Source organism: Mastomys coucha, unplaced genomic scaffold (assembly GCF_008632895.1).
Source record: "Mastomys coucha isolate ucsf_1 unplaced genomic scaffold, UCSF_Mcou_1 pScaffold21, whole genome shotgun sequence".
Lineage (NCBI taxonomy): Eukaryota > Metazoa > Chordata > Mammalia > Rodentia > Muridae > Mastomys > Mastomys coucha.
In genome coordinates, this window is record NW_022196904.1 from 57,254,592 (window position 1) to 57,272,425 (window position 17,834).

At 45.4% G+C, this 17,834-nt stretch overlaps 1 protein-coding gene across 2 annotated transcripts in view; it reads left to right on the plus strand.

Annotated features, from left to right (window-relative positions):
• Window positions 1-17,834, plus strand: part of Adamts17 (ADAM metallopeptidase with thrombospondin type 1 motif 17) — a 319,009-nt gene that overhangs the window by 216,727 nt on the left and 84,448 nt on the right. For both annotated transcript variants that reach the window (XM_031386937.1, XM_031386938.1), the window contains 2 exons: window positions 5,034-5,161; window positions 11,163-11,283. In XM_031386937.1, the coding sequence (XP_031242797.1) occupies window positions 5,034-5,161; window positions 11,163-11,283 (249 nt within the window). The remainder of the gene's footprint in view (window positions 1-5,033; window positions 5,162-11,162; window positions 11,284-17,834) is intronic.

Below are 17,834 nucleotides of genomic sequence, written 5' to 3' on the forward strand. Positions count from 1 at the left end.
CATTTTCAGCAAGGCAAAAGTGTGCAAGCATATGTTTCCCACTATGCTGCATTCTGAGGCACCAAGAGTAGAATGGTGTGTTTTGAGTGTGTGCCATTTTGCTTCCCTTAGCTCACTTGAGTTGGCTTTACTCTTTGCCCGGAGTACTTGGAAGACTTTTGAGAACCATGTACAGTACAGGAAAGAGGGTAACCAGCACAGTCGCCTCTCCTTTCCGAAAGCTTTCTCCCCCACCACCAGACTGTATGCCATAAGCTGCCACTGTATTTTCAGTCCCCAGAAACAAGTCTAGGTGTTGGGCCATGTCTCCGCAGAGTCTGTGATAGCTGGTCATTGTAGGTGAGGACACCCCAACGCCTAGTCCAGAGTGTTGGGGTTTTACCTAAAATGCTTCCCCTTTAAGAAACAGGACTTTGTGTTGTACTACTGACAACTTGTAGTCCCATTTATCAAGTATACCCCAAGCCAGGCACAAGTTAGGTACACATTCATTGAGTATGAAAGCAAAGCTGCTGAGGATGGGAGGTGATGGGTTATGTGGTGTCTACGCACCAGCAGCTGACAGAGTTGACTCAGAGAATAACCCACTGGCTCTCCATACCCAAATACTCTGGCAGGAAGGAAGAAGTCGAGGGCACAGTGAGGGATGCTTAGAACTAAAGCAACTGAGTCTGTTTTCTATAACTTCCAAGTGGTTTTCAGAAGAATGAATTCTCACACCAAGCTTTGCTTTTCTTCCCCATGAAATCCCCATTTGGGCACCAGCAATTACAAGTTCAAATGCGCCTAGATGTTTGGGGGTGGAGGGAGCCCAGATATCCCCAGCAACAGCAGCTTCGGATCTGCGGCTCTTAGCCCAACAACCTGACCTCTCAGTTTTGAGCTAGCTTGGAAAACAACACATGTTGTTTTTAATGCTACCTGCTTACCTGGGGGCCTTTGAAGTAAGAGAAAGCTCACTCCCCAGACATGTTTTTCTTGTATTTAAAAAGATACCTCCTTGGCAGGGGGGTGGGGGGAAGCGCTTAACGATGGCATGTGCAGTCACATTGCCAGCAGAATTCAGGAGGCACTCAGCATTCTCATCCCCAACTTTCCCTGGAGAAAGAGAGAGGAGACAAGAGACTTCCCTCTCCCAAAATAGAGGATGCTGTTGGAGGCACCCTTACTTTTCTATCTGGGCATTAAAGAGATGCATGAGCAGCCTAGAGGTTCTCAGCTACCTCGGGCATATTCAGGCCCCTGCTTGGAACCATGACATTACCAGAAACGGTGCTGTATTCCAGTACAGCCACTTGCTGTGATGGGAACCACTCTGGTACCAAGCCTTCCGTTGTCTCCAGAGAGCCAGAGAAAGATGGACTGAGCCAGAAGGCGTGAGGGCTGAGATACCCTCATCCCTTGAACATTTCCTCTCAGCTCTGAGGTGGGGGGTGTTGCTTGTTGCTTGCTTGCTTTATTTTAACTAGTCTTGCTTCAGGTATTCAGGGCAAAAGCCCGACTTGAGCAACTCCATCTTAAATTTCTATTGACCACTGACCACTTTTGAATGGCTCAATGTTTTGGTCCCCTTATCATCATAGTAACTGAGACTGCTGTTGGCCCAGGCCTCCCTCATGGGGAGGCTCCTTGAGGACCTTGACAGTTCTAAGATGCATTTTCTCACACATTTGTCTCTTGTTCCATTCTATCTATGTATCAAATAATTAAATCTAACAAATAACTTGACCTGAAAAGGCCAGCCATATTTGATAAGACTTACAGATTGGAGGTGTTCAGTCTTTGAAGGAGGGGCCTCCAGTTCAGGGCTTTGTGAGGGTAGCTTGACCCAATGTCCTCTGTGGTAACATTGCCATGACTTCTTACATATGAGGTTCCATTTTTCTCAGTACAAACAGAAGCCAGCATTTTAAAAAGCATTTCAGAAGGGCAACAATGAAATGATAAATGGCTGATTCAGATGGCTGATGATAAATGTTCCCCTGAAACCCCTCTTTCTAAGAGGCACAGTTCTAGCTGAGCCTTGATAGGAGTGATCCCTGTGGTTGGACTCGGGCTCCTCACAGCCCATTATGACTGCCCTATTCATAGCACTGCTATCGCTGCAGAATTCTTTGGCGAGTGACGCACAATTCAGTAAAGGGGAAGCAGTATTTTCTCTTTTCTCTCCCTCTTTTAAAAAGAATTCTTGCAGAGGTAGACTTTCCGAAGGAGGACTTGAGACCACAAATCCATTCCACCTCCAAAGGAGGACAAAGACCCTCCTCAGAAACGATCCCAAAGAGGAAAAGCCTTTAGACAGAAACCCACAGAGGTGGCCACTTGCCAGATCTGTTTCTGCTTCCCCTGTGGGATCTTTTCACAGTTAGAAATGTCCAAAGGTTCAGACCCGTGTGACCCAGGCCAGCAGCAGGCTCCATTCCCACCAAAGTGTTGCAAAGCTGTGTCTGGACAAAGTGGCTTTTTCCCAGCTCCTTTAGTTCACACAGGAGACTTTCCCTAGCCTCCAGTCTTAGCGTCTGAGCAAATAAGGGATGGGAGGGTCAGAGCCATGACTCCTATTCAGCCAAGTGGCCCTGAGATGGAGGAGCATTGTGACAAAGATAAAGGTTGTTCCCAAAGGACCAACGAGGGGCTAGAACTAAGGTATCTGAAAACATTAGGCCCTTCTTCTATGGCCTCCAGGAGCCCTGCCGCAACGCAGGCTGCCTTTCTCTAAACTTTTCGAACAGCCAACTAGGGAAACCCACAGCTCCCATTAAGTAAATCTGTGTCCTATCTCCAAATCCTTTGAGGTCACTTATGGCTCAGAATTCAAAGCTCTGTAGTGTGTGAAAGGCAGTGATGACTCAGTAACATCTCCACTAGTACCCAGAAGGACACATGACAGCCAGCAGGGGGCAAGGAGGGGATCCTCATGAGGTGGGTCCTCATTCCTGTCAGAAAAGGCTGGTTTTGCAGCCAGAGAGTTTGACACACACATAATAAGAAAACACTCATTTTCAGAGATTTGCATATTTTGGAATTATAACTAAGATAACCTAGCCTTCTCTGAGACCCACCAGCCATGAGCCATGGCCTCTCTGTGTTGTGGAGTTTCAGTGTTGAGTTATCAGGGAAAAGACTTCAGTCATTCTGGCTGTGGTGAGTGCTGTCCTGTTAACTAAGACCTGTCTGGAGGGTCTAGCTACTCCAGAAGAAAGACTCTGATTGGTCTCTTCATAGTCAGATAGACTTTACCAATCCAATCAACTAAAGCCTGGTACCTGGGGACTGGTTATGAGATCCTGGTGGACAGCTTGTGGGAGAGATGACTGAGTAGCCAAGACAGAAGACAGGACTTAGATAATCACTCATTCTGGCCTCAATATTAACTAGACTCTGCCTTAAAAGTCAAAACAAAGTAAGGTTTTGTAACGGAGTCTGAGAGGGCTGTAAGAACATTGTGAGCCACAGTGTCCATGTTGCCTCTGGCACTCGGGATGGAATTCCAGACCTCTAAGCTGATGTAATCACCAGCTCTCAAACCTCAGAGCCCATCTTTCTTGCCCTGGCTGTGGCTTCTGCTTCCTCTGGTCTGTCAGAAGCCCTTGCCAACAGGCAGACCTCTGAGAAGCCAGACAGAAGCCTCAGCCAGAATTCATCTAAGCACACACCATCCATGCAGGAGACATGTTCTAGGCATCTTTCTTTGCTGTGCGTGGTTGTATAGCTTTTAAGATTTTGTCCCTTCCCATACTCCTAGGGATGTAAGAGTTCTCATGCTATGCTCAGAGCTGAAACCCACACCTCATGACATTTAAAGGGATCTTTTCTGGGGGATTTAACTTCCCACTCAGAGCAACCTGGGGGTGGGGAGGGACTATTCCGAGAATTTGGAAGAACTTTGAACCCTTTTCAATTTAAATGGGCTGTCCTTGCTCCCTTTGGGAGAAAGAACGAGTATAATCCTTGGAGGGAGTGGGCAAATGCAGGGAGTTCTAGCCAGTGGAGGGATCGCCACCTCTTACCTCTGCTGTCAAGCCCTTCCAAGTGCCTGAGTCTAGAGGGCTCCATCTGTGGGGCACAGAGTCGGGTAGAGCTCAGGAGAATGCCTTGCCTAAAAGATCACAGCCAACATCTGTCCACCGAGTCACCTCCCCTGATTAGAGTCTCCACATCTCCGAAATTTGTACCAAAGAACCAAAACTGTTATCCCTTTCAATGCTGGAAATTTCCAGACTCCAACTTTCCTCAGAAGAGCTTCTGCATTTCTGCCCAAATCCCACTCCCATTTCCGTTCGAATCTGAGCATACACTTAGAAACCATAAATATGAACATTGTGGTTTGGTTTTGGTGGTATCACTTTATCCCTTGATATTTGGGGCCCTGAGGGTTCCTCAGTCAGAGTAAACTCTGATGGTCAAAGAACATCAAGATGGAACAAAGAGGAGTGGCTGTCCCTGTTGGAGGAGTTGTATGTATCCTATGAGCCCCATGGCCATCTGCACTAAGGCAGGTAGACATCACTTAGCATGTTGCTTGGCATGGAGATGATCATAAATGTCTATGACTTCTTCTTTATCACATCATCATTATAGTTGTCATCATCATTGTTACTGCTGTCAAATAAATCCATTGGCCCTCAGTATTGAATTAACACATTAGTCCAGAGAAAATTAAGACCCATACTTTCAAGCTACTTCTTAACAATGAGACCTTAGAGGTACCACTGGTATGCAATAGACACACTAGACCATTCAGACTACAGAGCTGTGTTATGTCCCTAAGGCACTCACAGGGAACCTCAAACACCTGATGACCTCTCATCCAATAAGCTTCCATTTACTAAGGCAGGCGATTCTGATCTGTGTGTTATTTTAAATGTCCTCAGGTATTGAGGATAGAGCTAAGTGACTGACACCTTTATCTGCACTAATCTCTCTGCCATTGGGCTCAGTGTTCATTTGTGCTTGTCTGTCTGCCTCCCCCTCCCTCGCATTACCCACATACCCCTTCTCACATCAATACCCATGAACCTTTCCCTCCTCAGATAAGCCCTGTGAACTCTACTGCTCACCCCTCGGGAAGGAGTCCCCGCTGCTGGTGGCTGACAGGGTCCTGGATGGCACACCCTGCGGACCCTATGAGGCTGACCTCTGCGTGTATGGAAGATGCCAGGTGACCTGATTTTCCTACTGTCCTTGGTGGGGCCGTGGAGAAAGGTACCATCATCCCCAAAATGGATCTATGGTGGAGCTGGGGCTTTTGTGGCTCAGTGGGAGGAGGTTTCTCCAAGAAGTCTGTGCTGCCCTCCGTGGCCAGTGGCCACCAGCACATGTCCTGCCCTTGGCAGTGACTGAGCATTATGCCCATAGTGGGATTAAGTTACTGAAAGATCAGCAGCCTCTTGAAACTATTTGGAAATTCCTCTAGATATTATGATTTATACAAAGAGCCGGTGTGTATGAGATAGGACTGGAGGATGAGCAGACAGCACACTCTGTTTATTTATAAACACTTAGTGAAGCTAAGCAAGCATCTTTGTAGAGAGTAGCCATGGAGAGGGATGTGCCTGACATCTGAGGAGGCTTCCACACTCTGGGCCATAGAGCCCCAACTCATGACTTGTTAGGAAATTGACAAATACCCAAAGCAAGGAAGAAGGGTATTGTTGTCAATCTCTAGCCTTCAGAAGGGGCATCATGGTGGAGTGAGGTAAGACCATGGAGATGCTATAGCTTTTCAACAGGCAGGAGATACAGCTCAGGTAAAGCACCCTCTGCCCGCAGGAGTCACCTCCTCATGACTCAGCTCAACCTGAGCATGTGCAGCCTGAGAGAGTTAACCCTATCAAGCAGTTGTGTTGAAGAGTATAGGCTGGCTTATAAACGATGGAACTATTTCCCACCATGCTGAAGGCACAAAAAGCCAAGGTCTCAACCATGGGCATATTTCATATCTGGTAAGGGCTCACTTCTCATGAACAGCTTCTTTATTTTTCATCCTCACATGATGGAAGGGCAAAGGATCCTCTCAGGGGCCTTCCTTAGGAAGCCACTAACTCCATCTTTGGGCGTTCTGCCATCAGGATATAATCAGATCCCAATAGCTCATTTCCTAATAACACCACGGGGGAGGGGGGGAGCAATGGGAATTGGGAGGATACAAGTCTTCAGTCCAGTGTGCCTAGCTGCTGTCACCCTGTGCCTTTACTGTGTCCCTATGAAGTGAGCCAATCAAGAGCTATTGGAGGACAAATGGAAACTCAGTATCTTGACTGGATCCTGCAGCGAACAGTTTCATCTTAAGTAGATTTTCTCCCTGGATAGCCCAAGCCAATCATATTGGTTAATCTTTCAAGGAAACATTTCCTGGCTTTGTATCTAACAGATATGCTGAGTGCCCATACGTCTTAGCAAGGACACTTCCCAGAAACCAAGGAGTGCTTGAGCAGGCCCTTCTGGGATACTTTATTGTAGCAAAGAGTGTTCCAGGCCCTGTTTTTGGACAACACGCAGAAAGCCCTTATCATTACTATGGAAAGAAAGCATTGCTGACAGTTCTCAAGAAACCTGCTAACAGTCGTTGTTTCCTAAATCCCATGCTTGCCTGGATCATCCTACATGTTGGCATTATTGCAAACCGGTGATGTAATTCTTTTGCTAGCAGCTTTACAAGTCAAAGCTCTTGTACCTTTTAGGTCAGTGCCAGCTGAGCCACCCCAGCCCCTTGCAGGCATCTGCTTCAGGAGTCTTGCCAGCAAGGAGGTCCTTCTAACAATCCTAAGATTCTCCAGCCAGTGAAGCCTGTGTTCACGCCGACCATAACTTCAGTTCCTAGTGGTCTGTGCCAGTGGGCACATCCATGAAATTGGATTTAATCTCAGGCTTTTCAACCTGAACATGTTCCATGTGCTGTGACAATGGATCTCTCAGATCCTTGCCCAGATGTAAACTCTGCATACTACAATAATGACCCACATTGGGAAAGCTGGCCCATTGGTACAACAGTGGCATGAATATTATGGGTATAAGCAACTACTTCCTAGTTGGATTTAAAACCTCCTCCACAGAAGAAGGCACATCCCTGGTACTATATCTGGCTAAAAACCTATGACATGAAAACTCACAGTTCTTAGGGGCAAACCTGATAGCATTATTTTGCTAAATAAACAGTATCAAACTGTCTTCTAAATGTATGTCTCTATGCTCATAGATAGTGGAGTGCTTAGTTCTCATCAGAGACTGTTCTCTGTACAATGGACTGTGGTTAATTCAGAAGCTTATACCTGACCACAGGGCGAGAATATGTGTCTATAGAGTTCTTAGCCACAAATGAGGCATCTATATCATCCCTCTGAAGTACAGGGAGTACTGCAGAAAGATGATAAGAGTCAAGTACTGGGGAGAAATGTTCCAAAACAGTATCTTCTAGATAAGATGGGACCACTGCACTCAAACTTAAATAGCTGTGGTTGTCTGAACAAGACCTGCGTGAGATCAAGCCAACTGATGTTATAGCATAGAGGTAGGAGAGATTTGTGAATCTCCCATCCCTAACTAAGGAGCTATTGACCATTGATGGCTTCTGAGGGGAGGGATGGGTAATCACTTTTCTCTAAGGATATGGCCATGCTCCAGTGGATGGTACCATACCCATGAATATGTAAACAACAAAAATTTGACTCCATGGAGCATTGTTTTAAGGGTAAGGGAGGGATGGGAAGTTGGGAGGGAGAATAGGAATGTGGAATGAATCCCAGAGGAGTGAGGGATCAATATGAACAAAATATATTGTGTGAAATACCCAAAAAAATTAATCGAAAATATATTTAAATCCTAAAATAGTCCTGAAGAAAAAAACAAAACAAAACAAAACAAAACCATAAAGGGCTGGTATATGTGAAGGAGAAAATAAAACCCTTTCCCAGTGAGGAAAGCCAGTGAGGGAGGCGTGACTTTTCAGTGAAGCTGAAAAAGACCCACCAGGGCGGCATGGCAGCCTCTGGAGGAAGACAGCCTTGGAGAACCATGGTGGAGCTAAGGGCAGCAATGCCCCAGCAGAAGGGGGTGGTGCAACATGGGAGACAGGCCTGACTCCGTGGGATCAGACCCAGGGAGAGTTTGGGTTTACTCGAAATGTGATCAGGAGACCAAAACGCCAGGCTAGGTAGATATCTGGGTATAGTCAAATGGCTTAGAGGTTTCAGGCTAGGATGGCGTGCTTATCATTTTCCAGCCATACTGGTAATGTCTGACTAGACTTTACAAGTCAGACTGGAAAAGCTTTGGAGATGAAATGATCCACTAAATCCAGACATGGTCTAGAGTTCCAGAAAGGTCACACATCAGACTCTGACTATAAGTGTCTGGTAAGTGGAGGAAGAATTGGACGTAAGACTTTTGGTTGTTGAAGTCTATGGAGAAGGTGACTTACTAAAAAAAGACTGAGAGAAGCAGAAGGTTGCTTCAGAGTTGGCACATACGCAGTTGACCATGCCCAAGCAGCTGAGAAAGTGAGGAGAAAGGAAGAGCTGGGAGAGAAACAGACAAGAGCCATAACACTGAAATATCTGCTTATTCTGCATCACTTTCTCTTTCTTACACACCTTTTGTCCTCAGGCTAGACATAGTAGATCTTCATTAACAGCTTTGGATGGATTCTATCTATAGATTCGACTAACTTTAAATGCAAAATAATTCAGAAAAAAATGTATTTTTCCTGAACTTATGCAAGTTTTTTCTTATTGTTATCAATTTATTATTATTTAATTATAAACAATAGGAAATTATTGACATAGCATTTACACTTATTCATCATCATACCTACTCTAGAGGCAAAACATACAAGAGAATGTGTGTAGGTTCTGAGTAAACACTATATCATTTTCTGTAAGGCACTTGAGCATCCCGGGATCTTCCTAGGTTTGAAGAGTTCTAGAACTAATCCCCAGTGGATACAGAGAGACAAATGTACACAAATTGAAGGTAGTGTGGATGCTACACTGTGACAATTGCTCAAGAGAAGGTCAAAGAGGAGGAGGAGGAAGACAAAGCCTCAGCCATTAGGTTTGACAGGAGGCTGTTTGCTGCTGGCAACAGGGCGAAATTTCTGGGCCTCGAATCCAGGATGTAAATCAGTAGAGACCAATGCTTCTCATTCCTGGGACAAAAGATGGCTTCTGCACATGGCTTACACATGGCCCACTCCAGTACATGGCCCACTCCAGCACATGGTACACTCCAGCACATGGCTTACACATGACACACCCCAGCACATGGCACATACCAACATATGGCACACTTGAGCACATGGCTTACACATGGTTCACACGTGGCACACTCCAGCACATGGCATACTCCAACACATGACAGACTCTAGCACATGGCACACTCCAGGTCATGGCTTATACATAGCTTACACATGGCACACTCCAGTACATGGCCCACTCCAGCACATGGCTTACACATGGCTCATACATGGCACACTCCAGCACATGGCTTCTAGCACATGGCACACTCCAGCACATGGCTTACACATGGCTCACACATGGCATACTCCAGCACATGGCATACTCCAGCACACTGCACACTCCAGCACATGGCTCTCAACTAGATCTCTTTGAACTTATGTCTGTGTGTGATACAGGAACTGCCTTGACCAAAGAGAGCTTTTGCATAGCTTGCCAGTTCCATGACATCTTGCACTTTTTGTTATGCCAAGAGGTACTCTTGTCCCTAAGTTTTCCAGAAGAACAGCACCCAGGACAGCACATGTTGGCTAGGAATCTGGGAGCTCAGAAGTGGGTTCCTTAAGGGCAAATGAAAGAGTAGCCCAGGACCGGCAGGATGCTGTGGGAAGGCCTGAGACCACTTACTGCTTGGAGTTCCCTTGGGTTTGGTCATCTTGTTCTCTTGGAACACTGAGGCTCATAAATGCAGTTGTTAAAGCTCCACTAACACTCAGAAGTCATGACTTTAATTGTGCTTTACGGTCACTTCCATTTCAAAAGAATCATGTCTGTCCCTGCCAAACATATTATAGACTTCTTTCACTGACTTTAGCAAAGGGAGAAAGTGTCCTGCTGGCAAAGTGCTTTGGCTGCTTCCCTGCAGGCCTCAGATTTGCTGCTGTTCTGACAAGGATATCTCTGCAGGCCTGGCTTCCAAAAGCAAAAGGTGACATAGGCAGAACTGGGAGGCGTGTCCCAGCCTGAGAACCAAGAGTTCACTTAGGGACCATCTGACTTCAGCCTGAGAACCCAAGGTTTACCTAAGGGACCGTCTGACTTGCATCTGTTTAGCCCTGATGTGCAAAGCTCCCTTCACTGCCATTGGGGGAAGCTATGGGGACCAAGTACGATGTTTAATCAGGAAACCCTAACTGAATTTCAAGACAAGCAGCCAGCAATCAAATCAGAGACTTGCCATGATAGCATGGGAGTGGATTAGAAATCACGGGAAGCCAGTGGAAGAAAGAGCTACATCGGGGAGCACATGACAGAAACAGGGAAGCCAAAAGGAAGCAAGTCCAGGTGACAAGAAGAGACTGGGGTGAGGGACCTGTTCTGACGCTAGCTTGTAGCTGTGCTACCAACATCCTGGATAGTAACTATGAGACTCAGAAGCAGGATGCAGAACCTTGCATACAATTTTAGCGACAGGATATTGGCTGAGCTTTCTGCTCTGAGCAGATTTCATGATCCGGGATGCTCTGTCTCTCAGCCCTGGCCAGTTTCTATTGAGCAACTTCAGAGAGTAAGAAGTAAGGTATAGCATGGTGTGACGACGCCCCCCTCTGGCTACCTGTGTCACCGTCCTGACATTCCTGCTGTGGTGAGGCAGAGGTAGATAGTCCCTGCTTCTCAGAGACATGTAGATGATCTCCCTGTGGGTATTTTAGAGTAGCAAGGCTCCCTTATTCCATAGTACATGCTTTCAAATGCATTTGATATATATTTTCAAGTACATTTGATAAATTCATAAAAAGATAATAAAGACAAGCCAAATCTGTATTCTGGTTGTTTTTTTTTTTTCTCTTCTGAATTTAATAATAACTAAAATGTGACAAGATCTGACTCCAGGCACATTGCCTCTCAGAGAAATTAGTTGTGCAGGGAATCAGCTTCAAAACACCAATGAATCTTAAACCCAGATGAACCAGCCCTTTGGTTTTCTAGAAAATTGGATGTGACGGCATCATCGGGTCTGCAGCTAAAGAAGACAGGTGTGGTGTCTGCAGTGGGGATGGCAAGACATGTCGTGTGGTGAAGGGTGACTTCAGCCACTCCCGGGGGACAGGTGAGTGCTGGGCCCGAGGGCTATGGTGGTCACAGGACCACTGACACACACTTTATATCTCATTTTCTTTGCCCCAATGCTAATGCGGTGTGGCCACGTCTTGATCTTTCCATTGGCACCTCCTTCGCAGCCGTGGGCTTCTTTATCTAGAAACAGGAGATGATTTGCTGGTCTGCTGTCATAGAGGACATCAGCTTATGGCCTTCAGTCGGGTGAGGAGTGGTACATTCCTGGGAGAGGATGAGAAAGAGTGGTCAAACAGTCTACAAAGTGACTCTCAAGGCCTTCAAGGGGATGAGTGAATCCAAGCTAGAGCACATCTATCCTAATCCCTACATGTGACTTTGCATAGACACATGTCAGTTCAGTTTGACCCAGTGAGAGAATAGAATCATGGTTTTCAGTCCTGCCTCTCAGAACAGCCCATAAGATAAGGCAGAAGAAGTCTGAACTTCTTGTGTGGATAGAAAGCTTGGTCTATAGGAACATCCCTTATCTATAGGAACATTCTAGAAACTATCAAAAGGACACACTATTCAGGATCTTGTAAAAGCAAACCCAGGGGTAAGAGCAAATGCAAACTTAAATTTAAAAACAGAATTTCAGGGCCAGAGAGATGGTGCTTGCCACGACACTTGAAGGTCACCTGAGTTCAACCCCCCAAACTCACATGGTGGGCATAGAGAACCAACTCCCACAACTTGACATTTGACCTCTACATATGCACTATGACACATCCATATGCACACATATCTGTATACACCACACACATGTAGGTACACATGAATGTTTTTTTTAAAAAGTTGAAGTTGGCACCCATCACATTGCTCCAGAGAGAAGCAGAAGCTACCGCTACCATAAGTTTACCTGGGGGGGACTTTATCCTGTGGACCTGAACTGAACTGTCCTGTGCAAAATGCACTGGCCACTCAAGTCTACCCAAATTTAAATTATAACTGGCAGAAATTAAACTAACTTGAGAATGACAGCCACTATTCAGGTTCCCTATTGCCAGCAGGGCTAGTGGATCTCAGGTCAGGCAGAGAACATCCTCGTTGTCATAGATGGTTTCCTTGGGCAGCACAGGTCTAAAACCTAGCCGATTGCTCTTTGTGTTGGTGAATCTGATACTGTTTCACCTCTTGGCACCCTGGATTTGTCTTGTGTAGTCATCAAAGTCGGGAATAAAACCTTCACAGTGGCAAGGGGTTACTATTTAATACTGATTTCTTTTGATAAATATAATCATTAGGAACCTTATTTATAATCATCAAGATGGCTCAGCTGGTAAAGAACAGTACTTGCAACAGAGGATGACCTTATTGGACATCAGTGAGAGGAGAAAGGTCCTTGGTCCTGAGGTTGTTCGATGCTCCAGTGTAGGGGAATACCAGGGTGGGAAGGAGGGAGTGGGTAGGTGGGTGGGGGAGCACCCTCATAGAGGCAGAGAGAGGGGAGATGGGATAGGGCGTTTCCAGAGGGAAGACCTGGAAAGGGGATAACATTTGAAATGTAAATAAAATATCCAGTAAAAGGGGAAAAATCATAAATTAAAAAAAAAAAAAAAAGAAAGCCACTTGCTGCCAAGCCGGATGATATTGGTTCAATTCCACATGGTGGAAAGAGAGAACTGACTTCTAAAAGTTGTCCTATGACCTCCACATGCACACTGGGACAAGCATGTGCTTGTGTGCATGTGTGCACACGCACACACACACACACACACACACACACAATGATAATGAGGATGGTGATGGTGGTGGTGAATAGACACCTCATTTAAATTGAAGGTTATGCTATCCCTCACTCGTCAGAACTGGGTACAGTTGCATCATTCTGCAGTAGATGGGTTGAGCACGGCCACACCCACCACTTGATGAGTTCAGTAGAACGTTAAAGAAGGCTCCACCGTAACCTTAGAAATCCTCTCTCATAGCAGCTCGCTGGTCAGACGGCCCAGGTCAGGACAGAAGCATTAACTTTGACCTCAGGAGATGCTTCATCCTTACACAGCCTGCTTCCTCCTACCCTCCTTCCTCAATTTACCCAGTCCATGCTGGGCTCCGTCTGTGCATCCCCCAGAGGAGGGTGTGCTTCTGTGTCTGTAGAAGTAAGTGTCCCATGGAAGGAGACTTCTTTGGGATAACTTCTTACCAGAACTTTTAGCGTAATATGCTTCCTTCTAGCTGCTTGGGGTCCAGAACCCATACCCAACCTTCAGGAAAGGGAAGCAAGCATTAGCTTCATCCCCCTGTGAGCTTGACACTTCTGAGCAGCTGCCAAATGCCATATGTTAATATTAAAGCACAGTCAAGGGTTTGGTTTTAATTTTTAAACCCTTCACCATCGGAGTCTGTGAGGTAAGATCACGTCAGTATGGATTTTGTTTATTGAAAATCTGTGTGTGCTGTTCATTCACATGTGAGTAACTATTGGCCGCTTAGGATTTGATGTGCTAGGTTGCATTAATGCAGAATATAGACAACTGGGTCAATGCATACTGTCTCCTCCACCCCCCCACCCCACCCTCCAAGAACATTTATTTGGCATGAATATATTTCAATATCAGATATACAGACTATCCAAGTTAACAGTCACCACATTTGTCACAGTCGAGGCAAGGCACCTGGCCAGGGCCCATGTATAGATCAGTTACAAAAGGTGACTTAAGACAATGGCAGCCACGGTGGAGAGAAGACACTCTGGCTAAAGGTGAATCCATATGTTTGAATGAGACTTAGCAGAGAAATTCTATGAAGGTCCCAGGTCATTTGGCATCTCGGTGACCCCAATCAAGTGGATTTGCTAATCTTGTTGGTATAGATAGGAGGGCAGCTTTCATCTGTGCCCAGCTCTGAGGAATGAAAATGGGAGGAATGCCTTATCACCCTTCAGGGTGGGTATCAAAGAGAAATGCCATACAGAGAGATAACACAACATCAAACGCAGGAACTTTGCCAGGTCCTGCATGAAGGCCTGACCCCAGCCTGAACTCTCCCAGGTCTGCTTACAAAAGCTCCTGAGCTGGGAATCCAGGGTAGATGTACAGTGCCCTAGATAAGCCAGAAACCTATGACGGATGACCTCAAAGCCTTGCCTAGGGAACTAGCTTTCTAAGTGTAGAATGTCTGCAGCCTCCACCCTTGCCCTCCCAGTCCTGAACAGACAGGCCTTTAGCTATTCATGGGTAGAAGGAATGCTCAGGCCTTCAACTGGACTGAAATGGCTAGGCTACTTAAACTGAGTAGGTTGGAATTTTCTGCTATGATGCTTTCCCAATCAAGCATTAATTTTTCATTTAAATGTTGTCATCTTTATTCCATCTTGCTCTGTAGAACTAGAAAGATGGCTAGTTCCTGTGGACATTAAGTATACAGATAGGCTAAAGTTCCAACTGATGCTCAACCAAGCTGCCTGATGATGGGTTCTGGATCCCTTTGTACTTTGTTCTTGAAGAGACAGTTGATTCCTAACAGAAAGGCTGACATGGTATTCCTTATATGAATACAGATAGATACACATCGTGGTGCATCAGCCATTATTAGCCTCCAGCTTCTGCTGCCTCCTGAGTTCTGTGCTCTGCCTTTAGGTGTTGGGGATGGGAGTTCCATGGGAAAGTTCATGGTTCTATGATGATGCTAATGCATCATTCCATTGATAGAGGGGAACAATACCCATTGCTAAAATGTGCACAAACCAACTGCAACCTTTTTCTTTTTCCCAGTCAAGAACAATCTTTGTAAGAAGGTGTCCACGTGTGTGATGGCAAAGGCGATTCCCAAGTGTTTCTCGTGTAAGATGTTTGACTCTGGCATGGTCCTGAAGGTGACGTGCTTGGTGTGGGGCTCTTGCTTACACACCTGAGTGTTTTCTGAGTAGAATTAGCAAGAATGAACGAAGCCATGGGCAAAACAAAGGCCAATGACTACTCACTATAGGACACATTCAGACCAATTGCCAACCATAGAAAACTAAACTAAAACCAGAATCGAAGACAAAAGAGCAGTGAGTTGGGAGACTAGACAAAAACATTACCCAGAGGATGCCATGGGTAGCTTTGTATTCTTATCAAGCACATCTGGTACCTTAGGAAGAAATGTAAAAACAAGAGGCTAGTCTTGGTCGGCACCTCCCTCATGGGGAGGTTTCCTTGTCACCCTAATCACTGGACTCAATTTTCCTGTTGGCAGAAGGAATCGGGATGCCTTCCTGGTAGAGATGAAGGCAGAGGCCTTGATCTGACCTGGCGGTACTGACCACACATTGCAAGGGTCAGCTAAAGCGTGGACTAGACTCATGATGCCTCTTGAGCTCCATGAGCTCTGTTCAGTTATAATCAAGAACCACCTTTATCAACATGCAGAGTAACAAAGAGCATCCCCAGCTCTTCTTTCACAGCAGTTTGTCAACTTGAGGATGCTGAGGAAGCTGTTCATTTCCAACAGGAACTGGACTTTGAACCTTGGATCTTATTCTGTTCCAAGCTTGCAGTTTGCAGTATAATCCTCTCCCGTGATGCTGTGGTAGCCAGTCACTGCGCCCAGGAGCAAACCACAGTGGGAGCGGGCTGTGCTGCACAGTGGGCTGAGCTGTGACCTTCAGTACATTAGGTGTACGGCATGCACTTTGACTTAAGATGTTCGCAACTTACAATGGGTGTTTCAGGATGTGACCCCATTGTAAGTTGAAAAAAGTCTGAATTCTCATAAACAATTTTGTAAACAGAGAAAAGCAGATACTTAGCAAAATCCTTTCTGGATATCTTGGGGTTTGTCTAACAAAATTCAATTGCTTTATTTTCCCATAAACTAGATACCACATAGAAAAAGAATCCCAGGACATAATCAAGATTAGACCACTAGTCTAATATCTCAGTGATGTTTATCCCAAAATAGTCAATACTGCTCAACAACAAAACTGTAATTCCAAATCTTCAAGAAGAAAAACTGCTTGGAAAATGCAGGTAAACATAATTGCACAGAGGGGGAGAAGCCCTCAGCCTGGTTAATATTAATTGGTAGAGTCAAGACAGACTTGAGCTCGCCATTCCTGAGACCTCACTTGACGCAAAAATGGAGTGTGTCCTAGAACAACAGCAAAGGCTTGGTTTCCCCAATGGCTTCTTCATAATCAGTTTGTTTCTCTAACCAATTCCTCCTGCTTGGTGACTGGAGCTCTAATGGAAAATTGCTCTGAGGTGAAGCCTTGCTCCTTGGTCTAAAATGTGAATTTATCTTCTGCATCTCAGAGTGATTCTTCCCTTTCATTACATTCCATGTGCTACCTCTGACTAAGTCATGGGACATCTGGCCTGAGGGACAAGATGCTTTGGGATTTGGTGAAGGTGCTCTCTCCCTTCCTGGTCACTCTTCTTACCACCTAGTGTAGGTTTTGAGTTCTGGGTCAGAGCTGACCAGAGAACAGTGAGCGGTGGAGGCCTGCCTTTCATTTGGGGTCTTTCTCTTTCATTGGTTCCTTCTGTGTCAAAACTAGAGAAAGTAATCAGACATAATGGCATATGCCTTTAAGCCTGGCACTCAGGAGGCAGAGGCAGGTGGATCTTTCTGATCTCTATGCGTTCAAGGGCAGCCTTGGTCTATATATCAAGTTCCAAGACAGCCAAGGCTACATAGAGACACCTTATCTCAAAAATATGATTCATAGATAGATAGGTAGATAGATAGATAGATAGATAGATAGATAGATAGATAGATAGATAGATAGATAGATAGATAGATAGAGGGAGAAAGAAAGAAAGAAAGAAAGAAAGAAAGAAAGAAAGAAAGGAAGGAAGGAAGGAAGGAAGAAAGAAAGAAAGAAAGAAAGAAAGAAAGAAAGAAAGAAAGAAAGAAAGAAAGAAGGAGAGAGAAAGAAAGGAAGAGAACAGAGAAAGTAGTAATAATAGGAAGGAAAATTAGCAGAGCTCATATGCCACTGCCACTTCCCTGCTGGGAGAGGCCACCCTACTTGGCTTGGTTTGCACTTCTGCCCTGAGCTTGCCATTGTTGATCAGCCTCTCCACCCCAGGAGAGGCTCAGGAAGAGACAGAAAGCAGATGCCCTTTCAGTGTTGCGACTTATGCCAAAATTAGATTTAAAAATAGCACAGTGACCATGCCTAGTTGCAAATGTTCCTTGCTCGGGAATTTGGGGAATCAACTAATTAAGACCTAGGCAACTCCGCATACTGCCTCTGATGCTGCCAGCTGATGGTGCTAATACCAAGCTGTTAGTCACAAAACAGGAAAAAAGACCCACCCCACAGCAGCTGTTCTCCTCCCCCACCCCCATCCCCACCCCCATCCCCACCCCTGTACAGTTCAGCTCCACAGGCTCATTTTGTTCTCAAGTGTATGGCTTCTGGTTTAAATGGAAATTCTGAAAAACATTTTAACCACTTTGACCCTGAAGAATTTTTATCTTTGACACTTCACTATTATGTATTCCCCATATCCAATAATTCTTCAAATTCCCCAGAAGGAAAAAAATTCTCTAAGAAATATCTGGGTATAAAAATCTAGTGCTATCTCAAAAGAGGGTGAAGTGAGGTGG